Here is a 27530-nt window from a genome sequence, read left to right as displayed (position 1 = left end):
ATATGTCACTGAGGTCTTACCAAGAGTTAACAGCTTTCCAGCATGCTATACCTGTGCTCTTTTTGCCCACAACCTGACCTCTAAGTAATTCTAATATATGTCAGATTTGGCACATCCTGCTTCTAGGTATGAAAATCTGGATCAGGTATCCTGTATGTTGCAAAGGCTATAACAAAGACCCAAATGTTACAGTGGCACAAAGGAGAAGGAAGTTTATTTCCCTTTCACATAACAGCAAGAGCAATCCAGGGTTGTTATGGCAGCTCCAAAATGTTAAGGACCCCTCTAATCTTGTTGCTCTACCTTCTTCAACACACGGCCTCTATCTCTGGGTCTAAGGTGACTACTCCAGCTCTCATCACTATGCCTTCCTCTCTACCAAGAGAAAAAGGAGAGTACAGATAGGGGAAGGCATGCTCATTCCTTTTAAGGTCATGAAGCAGTGGCATACACATTACTTCTAGTCATATTTTATTGTAGAAACTTAGACACATAGCTGCAGTGAGCTGCCTGGGTGTCTGAGAAGTGTAATCTTTAGCTGATAGCTATCTGTTCAGCTAAAAATCTAGTACTATAGAAGAATGGGAGAACACATACCTGGAGATAGCAGTCTCTGCCATGGTCCATTTTTCTATTTGGTTCTTATCTTTTCTGTTAGGTTTTTTAGTGTATTCTAGTGGGTTTCCTATTCTATTCTTATTGATTTGCTCAAATACCTTACCTATTGTAGAAATTAGTCTTTCATGGCTTTAGATTTTATAATGTCTTCTTCCGATCTGTTATCTGTCTATTAACTTTATGGTTTCTACTGAAGCCTACCAATGGATTAGCTTTTGCTTGATTTCATTTCTTTCTTATAGGAACTTGCTAAAAATGGTAAGAACTCGACTATACATTCTAATTTTTTTAAAATACAACAAAGCCTCGAACAATGTCATTTTGTTCAGCATCATTTCATTATAACATTGATGAGATGCCATAAGAACTTAACTCATTTCTATCCATTTGCCTATGGTAAAATTGGTTTCATTATGTATGTTGTTTCACTTAAAGTTGCAGAATCCATTGACAAAGTTAAGCGAGGATATACTGTACTCTGCATAGACCTGTGGTCTCAACAGGCATCCTTCAGTTTTTTTAAAATCCTTCATTTCTATTTAATCAAATCCATTATTCTTTTTCTTTAGGATTTGTATATCTAGTGTCAGTACATTAGCTACTGGCCCATATATGATAATAGTAAATTTTATTACCATTATACATATATTTCACCTACACGAATATATGTAATAATGAATATATACATAGATACATATATTTATGTACTTATAAAATAAGGAGTGAGGTTAAATGTATATAATACAAGTCATACAAAAATGCAATTGTATTTCCTATAACTGATCTCATCTGACTTTCAATTCTCTATTCCTGCTTGATAAGAAGAAAAAAAAGTTTAAACTTGTCCATTCACAATGGATAACAGAATGTTCTAGGTTTTAGAAATCGTTTTGAGCTATTAGTATAATTTTAGTAACTTTCAAGACTTAAGCCTCAACAGAGCCTAGATTCTTATCTTCCTCCATGTTCTACTGTTTTTCTTGGGAAGTGATCCAAGTCTTTAGGAGCCTTTCATCTCATCCTAGCATCTGGGCAGGGATAGCTAGTCTTCCTCCAAGGTTCTAACTCTCTGCCTGGCTCCTAAGTGTCTAGGAGTATTACTGTTGAGATATGGCCAGGCCCTTTGAGAGTTCTGTTGGCACCAGCTGCTGAAGTTTGCCATCCTGGTACCCACTGTCATCGTCTATGAGGTTCTGGAACCCTGTGGCCTCTCTGTCAAGATACTAAACTATTTCTGTTTTACCAGTTCCCCTAGCACTTATGTATTTCCTGACCAGGACACAGGGACTGTTTGAAACCTCTAGCTGCTATGCATGAGCTCTGGGAAGACTGGATGTTGTCTCCGGTCCACTTGTCCAGACACCACTGTTGGTCATTTCTAATCTATGGCCCAGAGAGTCTCCATGTTGCCTTAATGTTGTGCTGGACATGGACCTTTTTAGGGACTTTTTAACGGACTGAGAAGCAAGGAGCCAGTCCCACTGCTCTGGTATTGCCCCTTATTTATCTGGATGTTTCTATCATACACTCTTATCTCTGTGATCCTTCTCCATTTCCCCCAAGGAGAGAGGGCAGGAAGATCAAAAACACTTGAATCTGGCTTCCTGCAATTCCAGTTCTTGATCCCTCAAGCTTCTCCTCCTGGCATCAGGCCGTCTTTTCCCTTCCTGTGCAGCAGAAACTTTCTTTATGTCTTATCTCTTCTACTCTAAAACTTATGTTCAAAACTTTATATTCTAAGGTTTTTGGGTTTGGATGTTTATAAATTCCACTCTGTGCTCCTGCTTTCCATGGATGAAGATTTTATACATACATACATACATACATACATACATACATACATACATATATATGTATGTATGAAAGTCAGCTTGGTAATTTAAGAAAATTGTTTTCTTTAAAAAACCTGGGTTTTACAACTCAAATGCATGTGTTTTCAAACTATTGTCTTGCTACTGACCTTAAAAATTATTTTTAAAACTAAAAGATAAATGTGAATGCTTTGTTCTACGTGAATCATCTCTTCTTTCTCTGATGGAATAAACCCCCAAACTGGACTTATGACATAGTCTCAACAGAGAGGCTGTGAATGAGGAGTAGGGGAGTAATGGAGATTGAGGATGAGTTACAAAGATTTGAATGGTGGTCCTGTTGATTCTACTCTGTTTTACTTTTTTTCTACTTTGTATTTCTCAATGAAGTTAGGAAGAAGGTCAGAATCTTGATTTCTGCTTTTCAAAAGACAGGTGCGTGAAACTTTGATGTTCTTCCCTTATTCCAAGTTCCCCTGAATGGTGGAAGACAAAGCTAGATCATTAGTTAGGGCCCAACTCCTCTCCTGGAAAGGAATTGCCTGAGAAAACAGAAATTTATAGGTCTACTTATGTCCTTTCAGTGTACAGAACATGGGATAAACCATTAAAGTCTCTTTGAACCTTCTTTTGTTGTGCCTGCCTTGTGTTTTAGAGAGACCCATATTCGGGGAATGCCTTTTTGCCCGGCGAGAGCTCCAGCGAGGATGAAGAGCCTTTAGAAGAATTGTCGAAGGAGCAATTGTGCACAAAAATAAAAAGCCTGAAACAAAAACTAACAAACACCCGGAAAGAGAACAGCCGACTTCGACAGTCCTTAGTCATGCTTCAAGGTAAACTTTGAGAAAATTGACATTTTTAGATGAAAAAGAAAATACATGATGAGTGAAAAGTATTGCAAATAGGCTGTTAAGAATGAAAAAGAAAATCAGAACCTTAGAGAAAAAATCAAAAATCACATTTTAAGAAAATCTATGATTATATAATTTAATACGGAAGCAATCTATTGAAGCCTCTAGTTTTTTGCTTAGAAAATTTTAGATTATTTCTACAAAATACTATTGTGTCCATTTAATAATGTTCAATGGACATTTATTGAGCATTTAATATAGATCATTCATTGGTAGGCCCTGGAGAGAAAAAATTAGTAAAACAAATAAGGTATTCCTGATATACTTATCTCAATACCCTCTGCTATGGAAAGCACTAGAAAAATGGGACCTGCTGTAATCCATTATAGAACCACTAGAATTAAAGAGTGCGTATATTAAATTTTAGTTTTGGGGTTGGGAGGCATGGTTTGGGATAATAATCATTTTACTGAGGATTTAGAAAGGAGAAAGGTCAGCCTAAGCTAATTAAAAACCACTTGGCATAATGCCTTTTTATAGGACCCTATATTGTATTTAAGTGTTTATTTTTCAAAAATAATGTTTTCCATCTGCAGTTAAATACCATGCACTATTTTATACAGCTGTATATTTGGCAATTATGTCCTATGTTGGGTAACATTGTGTTGTAAACAGTAAATACACAGAACATTTGAAATAAATCCTCCTGGCTGCTGTGTACAGAATGAGGATATGTGACACAAGAAGGAAAGTGAAAAAGGATATAAAAGGTATTGCAGTCATCCGGACTAACATGATGGCAGCCTAGCCTAGGGCAATGGCAATGGAAATAATCATAACAGTTCTATGATATTTTTGGAGGCAGAAATCATAGTAGGCAGATAGAACATGGTGATGAGCGAGGTGACAGAGTAATGGCTCACATGTTTTCCTTGGAATATTTATTAAATTGAAGCCTTTGTTGTTTTAAGCAGAAATGGCCCCACATGTGAATGGAAATAAGATGTTTATAACAAGCCATTATCTCTTTATTTTTTCAACTTTATTGCATTTTTGCTTTCTCTGGTGAGATTTTTGTCGTTTTTTTAAAAAACTAGATAATTCTCATTTTTATGTAATCTGTTCCAGAACTTAGAATAAGATGAAAGTTAGTTTATAAAGTTAGCATAAATTGCTGGTTAAAAGAATTGGTTTCGGAGTTACAGACCTTGCTTCAAATCCCAGCTCTGCTAACTAGCTGTACAACTTTGACCATGTCACTTTATTACACCCTCAGCCCCAGCTTTAATTTTTTTCACTTTTAAAATGAGAGCAATATATCATTTCCTTGTTGTTATGAGGATTAAATGAGATAATTGGAAGATATTACCAGCGCCTGGTACATGGCAGGTCCTCAGTAACGGTGGTTATTTTGACTGTCTCTGTTTTTATTGACACCAGAACTTGACATATAATGCCTACCACAAAATTATAGACCAATTTTTGTTATAAATATGGATGAGAAAATTCTAAATGAAAGAGCAGCAAATCAGTTTCAGTAGTATGTAAAAAGAATCACTTGCAATGACCAATTTCTTCTCTCACACACTCTTAGATTGCCATTTCATTTTCTCCTCTTCTGCCAGCTTCCCACACCTCCTCCCTCATCCTCACTTTCACTTGATGACTTTGCTTCCTACTTCAGAGAAATTGGAAGATATGAAGAGGCAGTCATCTCCCTGCACCTGGGTTTTTATGCTCCACTTTCTCCCCTGTCACTCACAAATGACCTATTCTTTTGTCCAGCCAAAGGACAAGAGAGGAGAGAATCTCTCTCTCTGCCTCAGATCCCATCTTCTTTCACTTAATCAAGGACATAGTTCAAGAGATTCTCCCCCTTCTCTCCTGCACGATCAAGTTTTCTTTCTCTAATGAATCATTCCCTTTAGCATCAGACATATATTATTGCTCCTATTTAAAAAAAAAAAAAAAGTCTTTCAGGCCATTTGCTTCTCAACCTTCCACCCTATTCCTCTCTTTCTCTTTATAAGAAAACTCCTCAAATTAGTTGACTCCACACAATGTGTTCAGTTTTTCCCCTTTTATTCTCTCCGGGTCTCACTTCAATTAGGTCCTTATCATTTCATCGTAACTTCTCATGATCACCAATAACCTCTGTGTATTAGTTTGCTAGGGCTGCAGTGACAAAGTACCACAAACTGGGTAGCTTAAACAACAGAAATATATTGTCTCACAGTTCTAGAGGCTAGGATTCCAAAATCAAGGTGTCAACAGGGCTGTGCTCCCTCTGAGGGTGTGAGGGAATAATCTATTCAGGCCTCTCTCCCAGCTTCTGGTTGTTCTGTGGCTTGAGGCAACACAATGCCAGTCTTCGCATGGTGTTCTCCTGTATGCTTGTCTCTGTGTCCAAATTTTCCCGTTTTTATAAGGAGTCCAGTCATATTGGATTAGGACCTACTTTAATGACCTCATTTTAACTTGATTACATCGGTAAAGATCCTATCTCCAAAAAAGGTCCCATTCTGAGGTCCTGGGAGTTAGGACTCCAACATATTCTTTTAGGGGGACACAGTTCAACCCCTAACATTCCATACTGCTAGCCCCAAAGTCATTTCTCAATGGTTATCCCTACTGCCCTGTTACCAGCATTTGATACATTTGACCATCTACCCTTCCTTGAAAAAGTTTCTTTATTTGTCTTCTAGGACACTACATTCACTAGTTTTCTTCCTATACTGCTAATCTTCCCATCTCAGTCTATTTAGCTGATTCATTTCAGCATCTTACCCTCCAAATATTTAATGATGCCCCAGGCTCAGTCCACCATTGATCCTTTCCAATCATATGGTATTAAAATCCATCAATAAACTATGATTCTGAGGTTTAAATCTCTGACTTGGACTTCTCTCTTTAATTCCAGACTCGTTGTCCAACTATGTACTTGACATGGCTCATAGGCATCTCAAAATATCATGTCCCAAACCACATTCCTGACCTTTCCCTTCAACCTGTTTCTCTCATTATTTTTCATCTTGGTTAATGCTAACTATATTGTTCCAGTTTCTCAAGCCAAAAACCACGACATTATTTTGTATTTCTATATTTCTTTTATACTCTAAGTCTATTGGCGAGTCCTACTGACTTTATGTTCAAAACATTTTTGGAATACAATCTCTTTTACTATGCTGACTACTGCCCCTCTGGTCTAAGCTACCATTATCTCTTGTCTAGATTATTAAGACGACTTCTTAACTGGTGTCACTACTTCTGCTCTTGCTCCTCTGCAATCTGTTCTCAACACGGCAGCAAAAATGGTCCTGTTAGACATAAGTCAATTAATGTCACTCTTCTCTTCAAAACCCTTCAGTGTATTTCCACCTCACTGAGGGTAAAACTAATGTTATTTTTATGATCTTTGAGTCCTTACATGATCTGACCAGCTCTCTGCCACTTACTTCTCTGGCCTTATGTTCCACTACTCTCCCCCTTCTTTTCTGTGATCTGGCCACATTGGGCCACTTGCTTATCTTTGAAGACATCAGACATGATCTTACTTCAGTGTCTTTGTACTGGCCATTCCTTCAGCCTAGAATGTTCTTCCCCCAGATAACGTGGTTTGCACCCTCACTTACTTCAGGTCTTCACTCTAAATTCATCTTTTTCCTGACCTCCTCCCTCCATAAATTTCAAACTCTCTCCTTTCAATGTTTTTTTTTACTCCCTTCCCCTTAGTTGTAAGTTGGAACTTACAACTCTATGTAATCTATTAAGTATTTAATATTGTCTGCCCCCCCCCCATACTCACACACTAAAATGTACCCCTAGAAACCAAATAATAAAAGTGTCTATTAGCTGGACTTCAGGCAACAGGAAAAGTCAGAAACTGCCACGGCAGTATTCATGCATGCATTTATTCATTCAATAAATATTTATAAAGTCCTACTATATGTCAGGCACTGTTCTAAGTACCTAGGAAAATCCAGTGAACACGACAAAGATCCTTGCTCTCATGGAGATTACATTCTAGTGGGGTGAGACAGTCAAAAAACCTGAACAATAATAATTAAGTAAATTATATAAAATGTTAGCTGGTGATAAATGCTATGGAAAAAATAAGGCAGATAAAGGAACATTGAGATTTGATGGAGAGGAGGTGTTTTACAATTTTAAATAACATAGTCGTAGTAAGCTTCCTTGTGAAGCTGCAGTTGAGAACTTGAAAGATACCAGAAAGCTGAAATTCAATGGATAATCCAAATAAGAAAAGGGTCTGAGAGAAGAGTGTGGTATAGTTATTTATCTCTTGCTCAGTAATGTTCCTAATAACTCTTTGAACTAAAGATTAGAGCTGTATCTCTGTTTATAAAGCCTACTTAACTAAGAAAAATGGCAGAATATATATGCCATTCGAGACATTCAGAATAACAAATATGTGTGTGCTATATATGTATGTGTTAAGCATTTGAAATATTTCTTGTGGCCCACAACTGTCTGGCACAATAACATGTAAAAGGAAAACAGTGATATATCTATTGTATAGAAAAATATTTAATTGTCATTATTTATATAGAGAATGAATGTATACCTAGGGGAAAAAAAAGCATCAACTAAAAACTTAACTTTTGTAACTAATGAGATTTTAGTAAAGAATCAAAAATCAATTCCATTTTGCCCAAGTCATTTAAATATGCAGAAAGCCTAAGTTAAATATGTGTGAACCTCCCTCCTTTCTTGAAACCTCACCAAAAATAAATTTAAAATGCATAAAAGGACCAAGGACCAAGAAAAGATCATAGCAGATCAAAGATGCCAATAAAATTTTAGAAGATGAAAAGCAGATGGATGAATGGTGACTGACTAAATCTAGAGAAATCTAAAAGCTCAGTGTCTGTGATGGGGGTGGGTACAGGATAGAGGGAGACAAATTAAAAAGAAACAAGCCAGGGCACTCTGCAACCGCCACTGAGCAGATCAGACTCACTCGTTCTCACCGCCTGGCTTTGCTTCCTCTGCAACCATGTCTGACAAACCTGATATAGCTGAGATTGAGAAATTCGATAAGTTGAAATTGAAGAAGACAGAACGCAAGATAAAAATCCACTGCCATCAAAAGAAATAATTAAACAGGAGAAGCAAGCAGGCGAATCGTAATGAGGCACGCACCGCCAATATTCACTGTAGCATTCCATAAGCATTGCCTTCTTATTTTGCTTCCTTTAGCTGTTTAACTTTGTTAAATGCAAAGAATTTGGATCGAGTTTAAATGATTGTGCTGTCCCCACCCCCCTCCCTTTTCATATCCAAGAACTACTGACAATAAAGAGGGCACCTGCCTCTCCCACCTGCCTGTCTGGTTGGTAGGGAAGGAAAAGAACTTGCATGTTGGTGAAGGCAGAAGCTGGGTGGGATGACAGTGAAATCTAGAGTAAAACCTGGTCCAAGGTGTCCTACAGGCTATAAAATGCAGTTTAATCAGAATGCCATTTTGTTGTTGTTCTTGTTGTTCAAATGATTTTAATCATTGGAATGCACAATTTTTTTTAATAAGCAAATACAAAGTTTTAAAAGCTGAAAAAAGAAAAACAAACAAACAAACAAACAAACAAACCAAATCACACAACCAAGAAAGATTTAGGAATCATAGCTGTGAAAGGGATTATGGTAGTGCTGGTATTGTGAAAACTGGAGGAGTCACTGAAAAACCTACATAAAGACTCTTTTGGACCACAGTCACACTTTCTTCCCATGTAGCCTGTACTTTTCCACTCTCACCACAGCAGAAGACAGAGGTTTTTTTTTCTCAGAAGAGTTTGAACCAGAGCTATGAACTCAAGGACACCGGGCACAACTGAAGAAAGGGAAGTGATTATTTGAGGAAATCCTCTAATATGAAACATGGAGTTCAAAACAAACAAAGAGAAAAATAAGTTCCATGAAACAAGAACAGGGTAGTTTAAAAAAGGAATATTCAAAGAATAGGGGGATGAGGAGAAAATAGAAATTCAATCAAATGTCTAGAAGTTAAAGTTAAGAAAATCTTGTAGATATTAGAATAAGAAGGCAAAGAAAAGGAAAATAGAAAAGGTTAGGAAAATAGAGAATTAGTCCAGGAGGTGGAACATCCAAAGACAAGAGGTCCTAAAAGAAAGAAAGGAGAAGAAGGAGAAGTAAGTTTAAAAAAATAAGAAGGCAATAAATTTCTAGAACTGAAGGACACAAATTTCTAAAGTAAAAGATACCATGAAAAACAGAAAGACTTATCCAAGGCATAGCATTGTGAAATTTTAGAACACCAGAAGAAAAGGGAGAATTGAAAAGCTTTCAGAGAGGACAAGCATGTCACATGCTAAGAACTGGAAACTAGAATAGAGTTGGACTTTTCACCAGCAACACTGGAAGCTCCAAGATAATCAATGCCTTCAAAATTCTGAAGAGCAATGATTTAAACCTAGACTTCTCTACCCGTGAAATTATAAACCAAGTATGAGAGTAGAATATAATATTTTCACAATTGACACATCTCAATAATGTGTTTCCCATGCTTTCCTTTTCAAAAACTGTTGGGGAATGTCCTCCTCCAAAATGAGAGTAAATCTAGAAAAAGAAAGACATAGTATCCAGAAAACAAGTGGGATCGCTTCTTGACCTTTTGGCTAAGATCAAGTTCAGAAAACAGGTGGTCCAATCCAGGAGGAAGACAGGAGGAACCACAGGATAATAGTGAAGGGAAGCTCCAGGATGATGAGAAGCAGCTAGCCCAGATTGTGGAAGAGTGTGAAAGGTTCCCAGAGAGATATCCCCAAGAAAATATGAAATTGATAGATGGCATAATGTATTCAAACATACTGAAAGGAGATTTTATACCCCCAGTAAGATGTTTAGAGATATGTAAGTGAGAGAAACAGTTAAAAATATATATAAGCAAACTAAACAAACTAACTCAAGGGGTGGAGGTAGAATCATGTTTTAAAGGAAAAGAATTGTGAATAATATTTACATTGCTAAAATAATGTAAGTGAAATATTTATTAAACTAACAATTGTGTTACCACTATACTGGGATGATGGAAAAAGAGATTGTACATGTTTTCATGTGAGTACGATTTGCATGTATTTCTATGTGGCTGGGCGAGGAGTCGAAAGGGACTATATAGTTGTATTATACAGTTGAAAGTCAACAAACAATTATGTGAATCTGAAAAATTCAATATAGAGTTGTATGTGTATATTGTTATTTAAGACTATGAAGGTAACTATCTGAAGAAACAGTTAAATGGATTGGAAGTGATGGCTTCTAGGAGCAGTATTCAGGGGGTTAGTGACAGGACAGAGGACTGATGATTTTCATTATAAGCCTTATTGTATTTAAAAAATAATAAATGTCTGGCACATAATAGGTACCCAAATCTGGTAGCTGCCATTAAAATATATCAGTAATTGCCTTATATGTAGATCAACAACTGCCAGTTATGTTCTTTAAAGAAAGAAAAAAGAATCTACTCATATTAATTATAAATGACTATACAATAGCTACTAATTATTGCAATAAGAAGATATCAGTTCATCCCAAAATAACTAACAGTTTGAATGAAATTCCAATCAAAATACCAATGATTATTTTCTTTTTCGTGTGTGTGATTTGACAATAATTATTCTAAAGTTAACCTGAAAAAATAAATAGGCAAAATCAATTAAGAATATTCTGAAAAGAATATGAGGGCATAACTTGTCAACATTAAAGCATATAAAGTTCTAATAATTAGAAGCAAGTTACTAGTGCAAGAGTCAGCAGATTAATGGAACAGAATGCATATCCCCCAAACAGAACCTTATGTATGATAAACTCTCCTAGAAGCACTATAGCACTGAGGTAAAGAAAAGGAAAATAAAAGGAGCTAAGGTTCTTTACAGAAATGGCCGATTCTAGGTCTTGCACAGGAAATGTACACAATGAGCCTCGTCAGGAGGCTTACACAGAAAATACTCTACATGAACATCTTGTCATACCAGAAAGCAAGGAAGTTAGAAAGACAATGTGGACTTGTCAACTAGAAGAGGTTCCCACTGGCCAAAGATGGGACAATTAGAGCACCAATAGGAATGATAACTGCAATAGGTGGAAACATATCATATATGTTTAAATGTATGATTCATACTGGTATACAAAAAAGAAAAAACTTAATGGTCATCTGAAAGAACCAACTCATTATTTTGAAAACTAACGCATAAAAACCAAAAAAACAAAAAAAAAAACAAAAAAAAACATTTATCCTGCCATTACTATATGAAGTGAACCTCCAGGTAACCAAATAGTTTAAAAGAGGACATTTATTTTTGTAGAATTCCAGCTAATAAATGAAGAAGAAAAAAGTGAGAATATCACCATTTTGCAACCCGTTATGGCATAATGAATCTAAGTAGTGATCATCAGTGACTGCTAATATCACAAAAAAAGCTAACGATACATTAAAGGCCACCTGATGGAGGTTAAAACACTACCTAAATCTGATCAAGCCTAGCCCTAACTACTAATTTACAACTAATACAGGGAACAGAAGAATATGTTAAACCACATTAGGGGTATAATCGCAGACTATGGGAAACTCTGCCAGATAAATAACCTAGTTTCTTCAACTAATAAATCGCAAGATAAAACTAGGAGAGGGAGAGGAAACTTACAGTTTAGATGAAACAGAGAACAACCAATTGTAATGTACAATTTGAATCCTGATTTAAACAAACTTAAAAAAAATTAGATGATCAGAAGTTTAAACATTTACTAGGTTTTTAAAATGATATTAAAGAGCTATTGTTAAATATTTCCAGCTGTGCTAGTGGTGTTACAGTTATACTTTTAAATTTTCTTGCCTTTTAGAAGTACATGTGGAAATATTTATAGATAAAATGAGATAATGCCTGTGCTTTACTTCAGGTAATCTTGAGGCTGGGGAGAAAGTGTGTGGTAGTATAGATGGAACAAGGTTGATGTAAGTTGAAAGTGCGGGATGGATATATGACTGTTCACTATTTTTGTATTTAAATTTCTCCATTTCAAATTTTCAAAATTTATCTGGGTGAAGGGAGAAGCTTACTTGTAAATAGATGTTTAAACTAAACAAACTATGTGGGTAAATATTTAACTGATCTGAATGATGAATAACTTTTTAAACATAAAATAAATGGATAATATACTAAAGAAAAGACTGCTACTTTAATTAAAATAAAAACTAAATATGCATGTGGGCGTGCTTCAAAAAAATCTTAAAGTTAAGAGACAAACACACTAAGAAAAATACTTGCAACTTATAAAAGGTAAAATGCTTAATATATAAGGGATAATAATAACAGCTAACATACCTATAATGCACTAGCTACTTTGCAAAAAACCATTTAAATTCTTATAAAATAGAAAAAGTACTAATATTTCATGGCCTGATAAATAATTCATAGAAGTTCAAATAATCGTAAACAAATAAATATATATTTAACTTTGCAATAATCGTAATTGCAACCTAAATCATACTAAGATTTTAACCTACCAAAATAGTGAAAATTGTTGTTAGTGATTGATACCTGTTATTGATGGTGCAGTGAAATGGCCAACTTCTTACATTGCTGGTGGAAGCATTAAGTTGGAAGAATCTTTCTGAAGAGCAATTCAGCAATAGTGAGTCTTGAAAACATTTATACTTTTGACCCTATTATTAACTTTCAGGAATGTATAGCATTGACATGATTAGAGATGCATATGAAGATACATGTGCTAAATAGTTTTTCAGAGTTCTGTTTGTAATAAAAAAAAAAAAAACTAGAAGCAAATGAAATTCCAAAAAGATAAAAAAGAAGCATCTAAATAAAATATAGAATATCAATACTTTGGAATATTAGGAAACAATTAAAGTGTTTTCAAGTGGAAAATAACCATTAACAGGTGAATGGATACATTAATTGTGGAGTAGCTATATAATTATTAGTCAGAAACAACAACAAAATAAATAAGCGAACAGCATGAATGAATCTCAAAACATTATACGGAGAAAAAAAATCAGACAAGAAGAAATTTATACTGTTTGAATTCACTTATATGGAATTCTAGAACAGGTAAAACTTATTTATGGCTAAAGATGTCAGATCAGTGGTTGCCTCTCAGGCAAGTCCAGAGATTGACTTAAAAGGGACATGAGGCAACTTTCTGAGAGGATGGAAATGTTCCATATTTTGATGGGTGTGCATTAATCAGGTATATCCTCTTATCAAACTCATCTCCCTTCATCTACTTAATTTCTACTCAGACTTCATGTTAAGATCTTGCCTTTAACTATGTAAATTAGACCTCAAAAATCGTAAATTCCAGGGAGATTTAATAAAATAGGAAAAATATTCACCTTACTGTCTTAATTGAAAAACAGAACCATAATACAATGCTGTGTATATGGCATGGTCTGAACTGTGTTAAAAAAAAAAAAATATATATATATACGTGAGAGGCATACACAGATAGAAATGACAAGAAGGATATATTCCAATGACAGATACAAATTTCATAAGTAGAAAATAAAGTAAATATTCTTGAAACTTCACTTTATACCAATACCCTTTTTAAAATCTTCAGATTTTAGCTTTGACTTTCTTGCAGTTCCTCGGATACAGAACTTTTGTTTCCTGTGCCTCTGATCACCTCATTCTCTCCAGCTGTTTAATTCCTGCTCAGCTCTCAGCTCTCAGATCAGTCTGGACCTACCTAAAGAAGCCTACTATGCTCCTCCCCTCCCCAGGGCAGGTCAAATGCATTATGCTCTCCTTCGTGGTACTTGTTAACTGAAAAAGAAAAAGCCAATGTGACAGGCAACAATCATTTATTTGAGATCTAAAAGCATAACTATTCAGAAAGCACTGACTCAGGCAGAAACCCAAATACTGTTTCAGTTAGTAGGCAAAGACAAGGGAGATTCATGAGAAAGGGTATGAGAACAATTACACGAATAGAAGGAATTTCTATAGATGTAGATAAACTAACATAGTGATGCTAATTCTAAAGAATGTTTCAGTCTGGCAGTCATAATACCTACTTTCTTGTTATCTTTGCAAACAGTTGTTTGAGATACAATGTTGCTTTAGGCCCAATGCAAAGGTTATTTTGTCCAGTTTTAACATTCCAAAGGTATGAGGAATAAGACCTAACAAAGGCAGTTACTCTGGAATGGCAGCTCTGGCTCCATTTTAAAGTGACTCCATTTATATTATTTTATAATATACTTAACAATTGTAATTTTTCATTTTTTTGCATGTACCTCAAGTTAGCTAAACTGCAAGGTTAAGGGTACTGTCCTCTAGACGGCCAAGTCTGCCTAAGACTTGATACCAACTGCAAGTTCAGGGTTTTCCAAAACTAATCTCAGGTTCAATAATTTGCTAGAGACTCACAACTCACTGAAACCTATTATACTCATAGTTTCATTTATTACAAGAAAAGACTACAAATTAGAATCAGCCAAAGGTGGAAGAGATACACAGGGGAGAGTCTGGGCAGTTTCCAAACATGAAGCTTCTGTTGTCCTCAGGATGCATTACCCTCATAGCCTTTCTTTGTTAAAATATGCATGGATTATTGTCCATCCAGGAGCCAGACCATCTAAATTCTGGTGTCCGAAATTTTTTTGAGGATTTATCACGTAGCTACGACTGATTGATTGATTGCCTACATGGCTGAACTCAGTCTCTAAATCTTTCTGGCTTTCTGGCCATGGTTTCTACTCTAAGACTGTTGGATGTGATTATTTCCACCTTGAGAAACCCTTTGGCATAAACTATAGGGTGTGGTCGGAGGGACTAACGAAGACACTCTCCTATCCTTGGGAAGTTCTGAGGACTGGAGATGACTTCCCAGAAACTTGGGTTGTGGGGAGGCTTCTCTTTGAGCAAGCCAAATTCTTACTACACAGCATGCTTATGTAAATAGTGCTCCCCACCTTCTCTCAGTTCCAAAAAGCTAGAATCACCTCTGGTTTTGCTCTCAGTTTCTTCCCAAGTACCTAACATAGTGGTTGGCAAATGTTGAGAGTCTGCATAATATAGTACAGTGACCCTTGAACAATGCAGGTGTTAGGGGGCGCTGATCCACCACCCCACGCAGTCAAAAATCGATATATAACTTTTGACTATCCCAAAACTTAATTACTAATAGCCTACTGTTGATTGGAAGCCTTATCAATAACATAAATAATTAACACATATTTTGTATGTTATTTGTATTAAATGCATGCATTCATGACCTTTTAAAATTTTTTCTAGGCTATGCAGTTCATCTGCAAGTTTTTTTCAAATCGTCGCAAGCCTCCAAAAAGTTTTCCAGTAGATTTATTGAAAAAAATATCCGCGTATAAATAGAACAATGTAGTTCAAAATAGTGTTGTTCAAGGGTCGACTGCAGTTTATAGCATGAAATTGGCAGAGTCTGCATTTGAATCTTGGCTCTTATTTTCATTAATTGAGTTGAGCCAGGATGGGTTATTTAACCTCTCACTGCCTAATTATCTTTATCTATAAATTGCGGATAATGATAATGCCTATCTCAGAGAGCTGCAATGAGGATTAAATGAATGAACATAAGTAAAGTTCCCAAAATAGTACCTGGCACAAAGTAAAAGCTAGATAAATGTTTAATATTATTAAATGCTCAATAAATAGTTGCTGATTGAATAAGTGTCTGGCACATGAGGTGCCTAGTAAATATTAATTGAAAAAATAAAATAAGATTTTCTTCCTTAGTAGATATTCCTATTTTTCTATTAATATAATACCAGATGTATTGATTCGGACATGTCATCAATATGCCTGATATTTAGCTCTCAAATCAGGCATTATTCTAAAGGTTATAGCTCAATAATATGCTTTTAAAAAGTACAAAAAAAGTTTTAGAGTCTTTTTGCCTCTCCAGCTGGCAGTACCCTCAACACAGAGTAAGGAGTTGAATGAGATAGGGTTCAAGGTGACTTCCAACTCCAACAAAATGTTATTTGTCCTTAGGAAACAAACTAAATATAACAACAGAGAAGACCATTTTACATGGAGGCATGAAACCTTTGAATGTGTAAGTTTCCATTAAAAAAAAGGAAGAAAGAGAATGTTCAGTTGATTACCAAAATTCATGTTTAATATGTGAAAACATAGGTTTGAATTGTGGCAATTAATTTTTATTAATTTGTTGGAATTTGACTCCCCAGCAAACCACACTCACAGATCATAGAAGATTTATTTTAATCTGCGAGAAACAGTTTATTTTATCTTCTCACTTACGTTGGCCTAATGTGGCCTAATTTCTAATATTACCAATTAGAGAAAAGATTCACCTTTTTAAAACATTCATTTTAGTTATGATGTAATGTATATACATTTAAATACAATCACCAAATGTTTTCAAATTGATTTTTTATTATTAAGCAATTATTAAATTATTTAACAATAAAAAGAAAATATGTTCCAAACGCTCCTCCCACCATGTTCATTTTCCAAAGTTAGTAAATGTTAACAATTGTTTCCACACATTTCTATGCATATACACACAATAAAAAATATGTATATATGTTCCTGTTGTTGAAAGTATTTGTAACGTGTTACTTTTTCTTGTCATTTTAGTGTTACCACAGGCAGTTACCCAATTTGAAGAATTGGTTGGTATGGCGGAGGCCGTGCTTAAGGGTGGAGGAACCATGTCTACATCTGCATCCACTCTCTGGAGAGCAACAAACAACTCCTCACCAGATTCATTCGCCTCAATGTGCAGCAACTCTAATTCTAATTCCAGTTCACCAATTTCCTTGAAAGCTGAAGAAGAGCATCATACTGATGAGAAGCAGGTCAGTTGGAATATCTGCCCTATCTGTCCTTGGGATACAGTTAAAAACAAACATTAAAATAAGGGTACAAAATGCCAATTGTTTTATCACATAACTTCAGGTAACTTTAGGTCACAGCCATAACATTCCGCATAAAACAATTTTTCACAATAAATCTGATATTTGTGAAACAAATATCTAGTTTAGAAAACTCAGGTCAAATTGTGGACAATGATGAAGTTTATTAAGCTAGAGAATTCTTAAATCAGTGACAAGTGAATGACTATGCATTAAGGGTTATAAAATTATATCATTGAAAGAAGATAAATTTCAGTTTCTGCATGTCATCTGGACACTATTCTTTTTCTAACTCCCCAATTTCTCTTAATCAAGAAACAAGCTAAAAAGACAAGAGTTTTGTTAGAATTAAGTATGCCTTCAAGAGCAATAATTAAATACTAAAAACCTAACATTCAGAATATTTGAATCTTAATGTATCAGTTTCCTTTTGCTATACAACAGATTACCACAAAATCAATGATCTATAATAATACAAATTTATTATCTCAGAGTTCTGTAGGTCATAAGTGTGGTAACGTCAAGATGTTGGCAAGCATACTTCTTTCTGGAGGCTCTTACAGAAGAATATATTTCCTGCTTATTTGGGTTGTTTGTAGAATCCAGTTTCTTATAGAACCGAAGTCCCCATTTTCTTACTGACTGTAAACTGAAGGCAATTCCTGCTTCTTGAGGCAACCACATTCATCGATTCCACCATCCTCTAAGCCAGCCACACAAGTGAAGTCTCTCTCACTCTTCTAATCTCTCCTCCTTCGTCTGTGTCAGTTTTCTGACCCATTCTTCTGCCCCTCACTTCTGCATTTAAGGGCCCCTGTGATTAGATTGGGCTCACCTGGATAATCCAGGATACTCTCTCCATCTCAAGACACTTAACTCTTATTACACCTACAAAGTTGTTTTTGCTGTAAAGTTGTAAAGTTAACACATTCACAGGTTCCAGGGAGTAGAATGTGGATATCTTAAGTGGGACATTAGTCGGCCTACCACACTCAGTAGGAGGTGTTGAGGAGGGAACTAATCCTTAAAGCACCAAATTCAAATTCCATGACAAGAATTTATATATACTCTGGAACAAATACCTCATAAATATTAGGAATTATCTCAAAGATAACATTTAAATCTAACTCCTGAAATGTAAAATATATATTAAAAGCATAATACATTACCTTAAAGACTGTTGACATTGTTTTCTGGTATGTCTTAATTAATAACATATTTCTCCAGATGTTACTTTCTTTTTTTATCCAATTTCATTTGTTATTTTTATTTTTTAGTTCAAAATTGAAAAATGGCAGATTGCCCGTTGTAACAAGAGCAAGCCTCAGAAGTTTATTAATGATTTAATGCAAGTACTTTACACAAATGAATACATGGCTACACACAGCCTGACAGGTGCAAAATCCTCTACTTCGAGGGACAAAGCTGTAAAGCCAGCTATGAATCAGAATGAAGTTCAAGAAATCATAGGTAATAATAGGATTTCATTTTATTGTCACATGAATTTGAAATATTTTACCATTCAAGGTTAAATTATTCACTCATAGTCTTTCCTTTTCAAATTTATTTTTCTGTTAAAGAAAAATCTCAGAATAGTCTAAACCTCATTAAATACAGGAAATTTACTAGAAAAACTTTACATTAAAAGTGTTTATTAAACTAAAGTTAAATTTTGTATCACTGAAAAGTTTGGATTCATAAAAATCATAACATTATAAAAGTAAATTTTCAAAGTCCTTTCAAACAAAATTTCAGTAACAGTTTATATCTTATTTTCTCTTATCTTGGTTCTATTCCTTATCTTTTATTCCAGAAAATTAGAAGTTAATCTGACTATTCTATTTATGGTTTTAAATTAATGAATCTGCTTAAATATAGTAATTTAAATCATCAAATACTTTTTATTTTTACTAATATCCAATAAATTTAGGGAATCACTGGATCCTGGCTCTCTATATTTTAATAGTGTACAATTTCTTCTTTGGAAAAGGGTGAGTCACTCTAGTTGTTTCAACTGATGTTGGAATGGATAAATTTATATTCCTAATATTTTAGAGCAAGGAGATTTAGAGTTCAGAGCAAGTAGCAAGGTTAAAGTTGAATGGTACCATAGGAAGACAAACGCGTTTGCTCTCAGTTTATAATACAGACCTTCGTTATCTCTTGCTTTGTTTTGTAAAACCTGCCTATATATTCATCTATTTCAATATCTCATGGGTGTTGGGGCTGCTTTTGCAAAATGGAGACAAAATTATAATGTGGATTGCTTGATGTTTTATCTCAGTTCATACTTTAAGATGCAAAGGCTACAAAGAAGTGTTTTTGTGTGTTATTGTTTTTCACAGGAGTCACAAAACAGTTATTTCCCAACTCAGACGATGTTTCAATCAGGAGAATGATAGGTCAAAAGCTAAACAACTGTACCAAGAAGCCAAATTTAAGCAAAAATATGAACTCTCAGGATATTAAGTAAATCCTTTTGGTAAGTCTTTTAAATTCTCACAGTCCTTTCAACATGGCGAGAAGATGTAATACTTTCATCCCTGGAATAGCATTTTCTGAACACTCTACTAGAGAATACTAGTGGCCTATGAAATGCTAATCGGTATTCCTGGGAGAGAAGGTGGCGACAGTGAAGATTTAAATTTGAGAAAAGATGAGTTTAGTTACACAGACTTTCCTTTCCCAGAACCTCTCAGATGTTTCAGTATCTTTTAATATGCCCAAGTGCACCAGAAATCTTTAAGAAGGGGATATAGTATGTAGTATATTCCAAATGTGTTTTACTGAGAAACTTTTTTTCTTCACAGAACATGTGTTAAGTTGTGGGTAGGGGTAGAAGGGAGCCAAAGGAGGAACACGTGACAATTTAGGAAGTGCTTCTCTAGAACAGAGAAATTCAGACCCTTGGGAAATCTTTGAGGTACATAATGGGACTGAACTTACAACTGTGAAACAGCAGTTTGACCTATATACAAGCTACTGGCTGGAAGCATTGAGGGCGTCTCCCCCACCATCCTCCATTCCGCTTCTAATTGTCTTTAAATCGGTTGTCACAGTTTGTTTATTTGATAAGGATTTTTACCAAGATATTTGTGTTATAGTGAGAAAAAGAATTATTTGTTTTCAGTGAGTTCTGAAGGAAATACATTTGATAAGTCAGGCCCTGCCCTCAGCAAAACTGTGAAGTGGAATTTTGCGTTTGCTTTAGCAACCCAATGTCCTGGCTGTTTCACTTGTGCTCACCTTTCCTCTCCATTATTCTGATGGAAAATATGCGAAAATATGCATTATTGTGTTATTAATAGTTTAATTGATAAGTAGAGGTATATGGTAAACATATGAGGGCAGGTTTTTTATCCATTTTCTTCACTTCTATCTTTAACTTCCACTTTGCCTGTTCTCCACCTAACTAGCCGCCTCTGAGACCATAATACTTGTCTTTTCCTTCTGTGTTTTAAGTGGAATATGGACCTGCCTGTAGTGCAGTAATCCCCCCACCCACCCTTCACCCATTGCTGACTACCACCCCCATCTTCCTTGAGGGTCCCTTACTATTTTGCCATACAAGTAAGGCTACCGATGAGGGTCAACAATAGTCTCTCTTCCTTAGAAACAAACAATCAAACTAACAAACAGGAGTACTTGTAACAATTGCAGAGGAACCCTTTCCCTTGACTCACATATACTGACTGGTAAACTGACTTCAAGGTTTATAAAAGATAAGACTATTTGTATCCTTTTTCTTCCCAAGCAATTGAAATTTTCAGTAGATTGTGAAGCTCACAACTTCCCACTTAGGAGGTAATTGCTTAAATGAGCCCTTAGAGCTTCTCTAGAGTTTTGACATGAAGCTACCCTCTTATCCTGGTGTATAATGGCCAAGTTCCCTTTCTAACTGCCATGCAACCATACCCTCAAGTCATAAGGCTATCTTTTGTAGCACATTATTGTATGTCAGAGCTCTGTGAAGCATTTTAATATCCCAACTCCTGCCTTTTTAATATCTCAGAGTGCGAAGGGTAAACACAAAACTTATCTCTGATAATATCAGTCAACAATGTGTTGGAGAAATTAAAGCCCAAAAGCTTTTATGTCGGTTGTGCTTGTACGTGCCAGTAGTAGTGTTATTAAATCACCTGACTATAGCATTAATTAAAAATTTTAAAAGGAACAAATCTTTGCTATGAACACAAGGTGTTCTTGTGCCTTCTGAGCCTGAGCCTTGCTTTGTTACTAAGTTGCTTGGAATAGACTTGCAAATATTTTGAATCAGAAGTAAAGATTAACAAGGTATTGGAAGTAAACATGTTCTGAGTCGAAAATTTGTTTTTAAATTGACAGGTATCTTTCATTTGAAGTATAGCTAAATCAAAATTATTTCAAAAGGACTGAGAAAAATACTGGGAAGGACAGAGTCACATAAAACTTAAATTTAAAATGCTTGACAAATTAGTCAGATATAGCACCATGTAGTAGAATGCTGCTGATTTTTTTCTCTTCTTGGTCATTTAACTAACAGGAGCCTGAAGGTGACTACACTTATTTAGGCAAACCATATGCCCTTCTTAGCTCCCCGCTCCCACCCCCAAACACACACACACACACTCACACACACACACAAACACAAGTATTCTTTGGAAAAATAACTTCCCTTGCATTAATATTAGCAAGGCAATATATGTTGCAAAATCATGTAGACTTATACAAATTCCTACACATCCAAAACCTTAGCAACCCCCACCCATGTACCCCATAATGAGCTCAGAGTTGCCACTGGTGGCTTGGATTTGAAGGGACAATCAGCTAGAACTCATTTCTTGGAGGATAAATGCTAAATTCAATCCTTCCTCTTTTTCATCTATTTTCTCTCACTTCTTGACTTCTGTTAATCTAAAAATAAAAAGCCCAAGAGAGAGGCAAAAAGCATTTATTTGAGATCTAAAAGAATAGCTATTTGGGAAACACTGAGTCAGAAACCCAAATAGTGTCCCAATTAGCAAGCAAAGGCAAGGGGTATTTATGAGAAAGAGAAGGCGAATAATTACCTGAATAGAAAAAAGGAATTACTATCATGCAGAGAAGCTAACATAGTGATGCTAATTCTAAAAAATGTTTTTAATTTTCAGTCTGGTAGTCATAATGCCTGCTTTCTTGTTATCTTTTCAAACTATTGTTTGGGATACAATGCTGCTTTAGGCCTAGTCCAAAGGTTATTTTGTACAGTTTTAACATTCCAACGGTTTGAGGAATAAGACATGCAAACTCACATCCTCTGGGATGGCAGCTCTGACTCCATTTTAAAGTGGCTTGGTTTATATTATTTTTCACTGTCCTCAAGTTGCCTGCAGCTTGAACTTTGCTAAGATCTTGATGTTGCCAGTGTTTCTGGCCTTTCTTCATTTTTTGCTTCTTTCTTATAGGACCCGAAGAAAATTTTATTTATAAGAATTACAGAAAGTTAAAATGTCACTTCTGTAATATCCCACTAAGAGGTCAAACAGCCCTCTCCAGAAATTTCCAAAGCTGCCTCGATATATATAATCTCTACCATAATAGTACATATGCATATATTATAACTTAAAGATGATCTAATACAGCAGTGCTCAAATGGGATGGGAAAGATTTTGTTTCCTGCCCTTCAACTGGGGAATATTTGAAAATGTCTGGAGATATTTTTGGTTGTCACAACTAGGTGGTACTACTAGTGGACAGAAGCCAGGGATATTGCTAAACATCCTGCAGTGTGTAGGACAGCCCCCCCACAACAAAGAATTACCCAGCCAAAAATATCAATTCTGTCAAAGTTGAAAAATTCTGGTCTAAAATGATTTCCTTACTTTAGAGGTAATGAAACTGAAGCCTAAAGAAGTTAAGTGAATTGACAAGGTCATATGATTAGTAACCATTAGAGAGTTTACACTAGCATATAGTTCTTTGTATTTCTTATTGCATTAGTCATGGTTCCCCATAGAAATAGAACCGATAGGATATATTTATATAAGAAATTTATTTTAAGAAATTGGCACACACAGTTGTGGGAATTGGACAGTCTGAAATCTGCAGGGCAGGCCAGCAGGCTGGCAACCCAGGAGAAAGCTGATGTTGCAGTGTTGAGTCCAAAGGTAGTCTGGAGACAGAATTCCTCCTTCTTCGGAGGATCTCAGTATTTTCTCTTGAGCTGAATGGGTGAGACCCACCCATATTATGGAGGGTAACCTGCTTTACTGAAAATTTACTGATTTAAATCTTAATCTTATCTTAAAAATACCTTTGCATCTAGACTGATGTTTGAGCAAACTGTATACCATAGCCTAGGCACATTGACCCATCAAATTAAATGTTTTAGGGTCAGAAAGTCTGGCTTTGAAGCATGCTCTACCTCTAAATATATGTGTAGCTTATGGAAACTCTCTGGACCTATCTGAATTTTAATTTAAACAGGGATAATAATACTACCTACTTTAGGGATGGATCCAGAATTTGTGGAACCTGAAGCTTATAGAAATGGAAAATCGTCTTTAAAAAAAGAATCACAATTAAGATACAGAGTTCTAACCAATTCTGTATTCATAATTTTGTATAAATAAATCAAAAACTACATAATGTTTAAAAGTTAACAAATTTCTCAAATATCACATGTAGAGGAAATTACATAATATTTTTATTAACATCTGTATAATACTTTTATCCTCTTTTTATAGAGTTGCATACATGTTGGTTGCCTCTTCTTTTAACAACAATTTTATAATAGCCTTTTCTATAGCAAGAATAGAAAATAATTTAGACTATCCTCTAGTGTAGTTGATGGAAAATTGCTTTTTTTTCTTTTTGACAGTTTACAGATGTTTCTTTCAAATTCTCAATTTTTATTAGATATATAATTTTTAGGATTATTAATAAATTTGAGGAAACTTCTATTGAGTTGCTTTGATATCTGAGCAATAAGATTTCAGGGCATTTCAAATTTTCCATAGAGTGCGTGCTCTTAAATATTCTTTGAATTGACCACATTCAAAGTATTACTAGAAGTCAACCCAAATTGAGATAGCTAGTGATAATGTAATTATACATAGAAGAGATTACAAAACACAAAATTATATCCCAGTCAATTCTTAACAAAATCTCAGAAATGCCACTGCCACTTCATGGTTATAATCAGAGGAGAAAATATGACAGAATGTCAGTCAAAGTGGAAAGACACAGTGGTCTTAACTAATTATTGTTGAAACATCTAACTTTGATAATTAACAAAAATATATAAACATGTGAAGATATTACCTTTTCTTTGGAAGGTATTCAAGCAAATAAGGTTTATTAGCTTCATAATAATTCTGCCTCTGACCTAGCTCACCTGGTTTTCTTGAGTTTTGAAAAAGGTAAAGCAGATTTGGAAAATTGCCTGATATTTAGACAATCAATAAATGTTACTGAAGAATGACAAACAGAATTGTTGATAATTTTTTAAGATGGTTGATGGGTATGTGAGGATGGTTCATTTTACTTTGTGTGTTTGTAATTTTGCCTAACAAAAAGTTTTTTTAAGTCATTTGAAATAAATAAATATATATATATTAAATGTTTATCTGTTATCTGTGCTGAATTCCTCTGAATAGATCATAAAAAGAACTCCAAGTCACCTCAATAGTAATAGTTACTATTAACAATTTGTGTTTTTAAGCAAAATGTTGTAGTAGACACAAAATAAACAACTCATACCACTGTTAAAAATATTATAAGAATTCTAAAGTAAATTCGTTTTGTTCTTTAAATTTGCTTTTGTATAGGTATCTGAAATAAAACACCTTCAGTTCTAAATCTAACACAGAATTTTGTTGGAGAATCTGCAACCTCCTTGGCAGTGAGCACAGAGAGACATATGCAGTGACAGGCTGTGAGATATCTTTAACATCGCTGGCTCTCCTGATGGCGCAACTAGCTTGCTGAAGAAGCTGCATGTACATTCCACCCTAAATATCCATGATGCATCAAACTAGAGAATTTCGAGCAGTCAAACAAGCATGCATTATGGTTTCTTGGAAATATACATTTTTCTATCCCCAAATGCTTCTCTGTACAGCTAACTTAACAAGATAATCAGAACTCTTATAACAACAAAAGCTTCAACTCCTAAGATTTGTCATTGTCCTAATCGATTGCTGTACATTTATTATTATCAACAACATCCCTTTTAGTTTTTGGATCTTTAGCATAAGCACATGTTTGGAAAAGTACAGTGAAATAATCAATGTTCACAAACATAAAAGCAGCAAAGTCAGCCTAAAATCTGACAATAATCATATCTAACCAAGTAATAGTGTTTTAGCAATTAAATTACAGGATAATTCTGTTTCTTAAAATGTATAAAATAAAAATCAAAAAAATGAGAGCAGCAAGAACTTTTTATTTTAATATGGAACTATTCCACTGTACTCCTGAAAAAAGAAATAAACCCCAATTTTTGTGATCATTAAAACAATGCATCAACTTGCAGAAAAAACTTGTTTGTTTGTTTACATGCTTCTAACTTTTTACTGCCCAAAGTATAAATACAGATACGTAATATAAAACATCAATATCTTCTAAACATCCTGTATAAGATATAACATCCTATGTATTTGGTTGGTTATATTGCTACACTGCTTAGTTTTAACTGGTTTGTTTTCATACTATCAGAAGAAAAAAGTTGAAAACAAAATCACGTGGGGTTGATAATCATACAAAAAGAAAAATATCATTTTGTAAATGAATGAAAGATAAAATATTCTTCATCAAGAGGCTTCTCCTTGATGTCACCTTGTCACATGGGACTACTCCGCATTACCAAGCGGCACTTCTTCAGTGCACAAGGTTATGCTTAAACTTGGAAAAGAAGATGCGTATAATAGAAAGTTCAGTAACTGTGGACCCAGGAAACATTCCATAAATGTTGGTTGATAACAGTGTGGTTGTACAAAATAAATATTCTTAAGGAAATAACTTATGTTAACATTTGCTACTTTTATTTAAATATAAATAAATCCCATTGAAACATAAAAAGTATTTGCTTGTTTCTTATAAATCTATAAAATCCAGGGAAGAAGTCCTTTTCTGGGTTGATGGCTTCTTTACCCACACACTGAGGCGTTACCATTATAATTGGACTACATGGCTCTGGTTTTTTGTCTTCTAAAGAGCCAGGCTGTGTAGGATATATAGACAACATCCACAGTAAATGCTATGGATGTAGAAAATACACGTGATGTCCAGAGTGCTTAATATTTTTATTAAAAGGATAATCTTCTAAGATATATGTTATTGCCTTTTAAAAATACTTTATAATATAAGTTTTGCCTACTAACTGTAAATAAAATTTCCTTTGTAAAATATGACTGTATTATTCAACTGGAATGTCTATGGTTCTTCCTTAAAATATTTTGTGATATGTTGAAATTTTTATAGATTATAGAATAGATGTATTTTTTAAATCAGTTTCATATATTGGATCTAAATGAGCTACAAATTAAGAAAACTAATGACGATATATGTGTATATGTATATATTATGTATTCATAATATATACATATTATGAATATATACTTTAGAATACAATTAAAGTAGAACCTTTAATAAGTAGGGAAAGGAAGGTTTATTCAATAGATAATACTTAGACAATTGGTGAATGAAAAATAGTTACATTATATTCTTCAAACCATATTTCATAAATAATTTCAGATTAATAACAAGTAAAAATTGGACTATGATTTTTAAAAATGAATATTTTTATATTCTCGGAAGGGGAGGAATTTCTAAGCCTACAGAAGTGCAGCAAAGTGCCAAAGAAAAATTTGCTAATGTCTGAGTTTCAACATATTCTGTGGACTTCTTACATAGAGATGATAGTTTGTTCAATAACATTTTTACCCCATGGCAGAATGCATGGTCAGCATTTTCATCTGTTCTTTGACATTTTTTCTTATAAAATCTTGTACCACTGCTGTGCTATAGTCTTTCTTGAACATGTTTTTTAATGACATGGTTTATCCTGGTCCAGCTATTTGCATGTGGATTCATGGATGGTGGGAGGGGCCAGGGTTCTTTTCCAGGTGTCAAACCTTTCAATGGCCCTCTCTTTGCTGTTACGGAGACTACTCATCTGGTGGGTATGAATCCTCAGAAATTTTTTGTGTAGCCCTGCTTCTTCTGGTTCTCTGACCTAAGCTGAATCTGGAAGGATTTCTATCACCAGCCCTGCATCCCCAGGTCCTTCACCAGCAGCAGAAAGCAGAGGAAAAAGCCCTTGGACTTCCAGATAAGCCCATCCCCTTGAGGGGGTATGATTTTGCTGGATCTTTCTGA

The 27530-nt window shown here is 34.8% G+C and overlaps 1 protein-coding gene across 2 annotated transcripts in view; it reads left to right on the top strand.

Annotated features, from left to right (window-relative positions):
• Positions 1 to 26171, top strand: part of BEND6 (BEN domain containing 6) — a 47376-nt gene extending 21205 nt beyond the window's left edge. For both annotated transcript variants that reach the window (XM_039853111.1, XM_039853112.1), the window contains exons 3-7: positions 3085 to 3262; positions 16915 to 17135; positions 18470 to 18662; positions 19538 to 19674; positions 24980 to 26171. In XM_039853111.1, the coding sequence (XP_039709045.1) occupies positions 3085 to 3262; positions 16915 to 17135; positions 18470 to 18662; positions 19538 to 19665 (720 nt within the window). In that variant the 3' untranslated portion in view covers positions 19666 to 19674; positions 24980 to 26171. The remainder of the gene's footprint in view (positions 1 to 3084; positions 3263 to 16914; positions 17136 to 18469; positions 18663 to 19537; positions 19675 to 24979) is intronic.
• Positions 26172 to 27530: the final 1359 nt, after the last annotated feature.

This window comes from Pteropus medius, unplaced genomic scaffold, assembly GCF_902729225.1.
Source record: "Pteropus medius unplaced genomic scaffold, Ma_sr-lr_union100, whole genome shotgun sequence".
In the NCBI taxonomy this organism is placed as follows: Eukaryota; Metazoa; Chordata; class Mammalia; order Chiroptera; family Pteropodidae; genus Pteropus; species Pteropus medius.
Note: the sequence above shows the minus strand (reverse complement) of the source record. Positions and strands in the feature narration are given on the sequence as shown.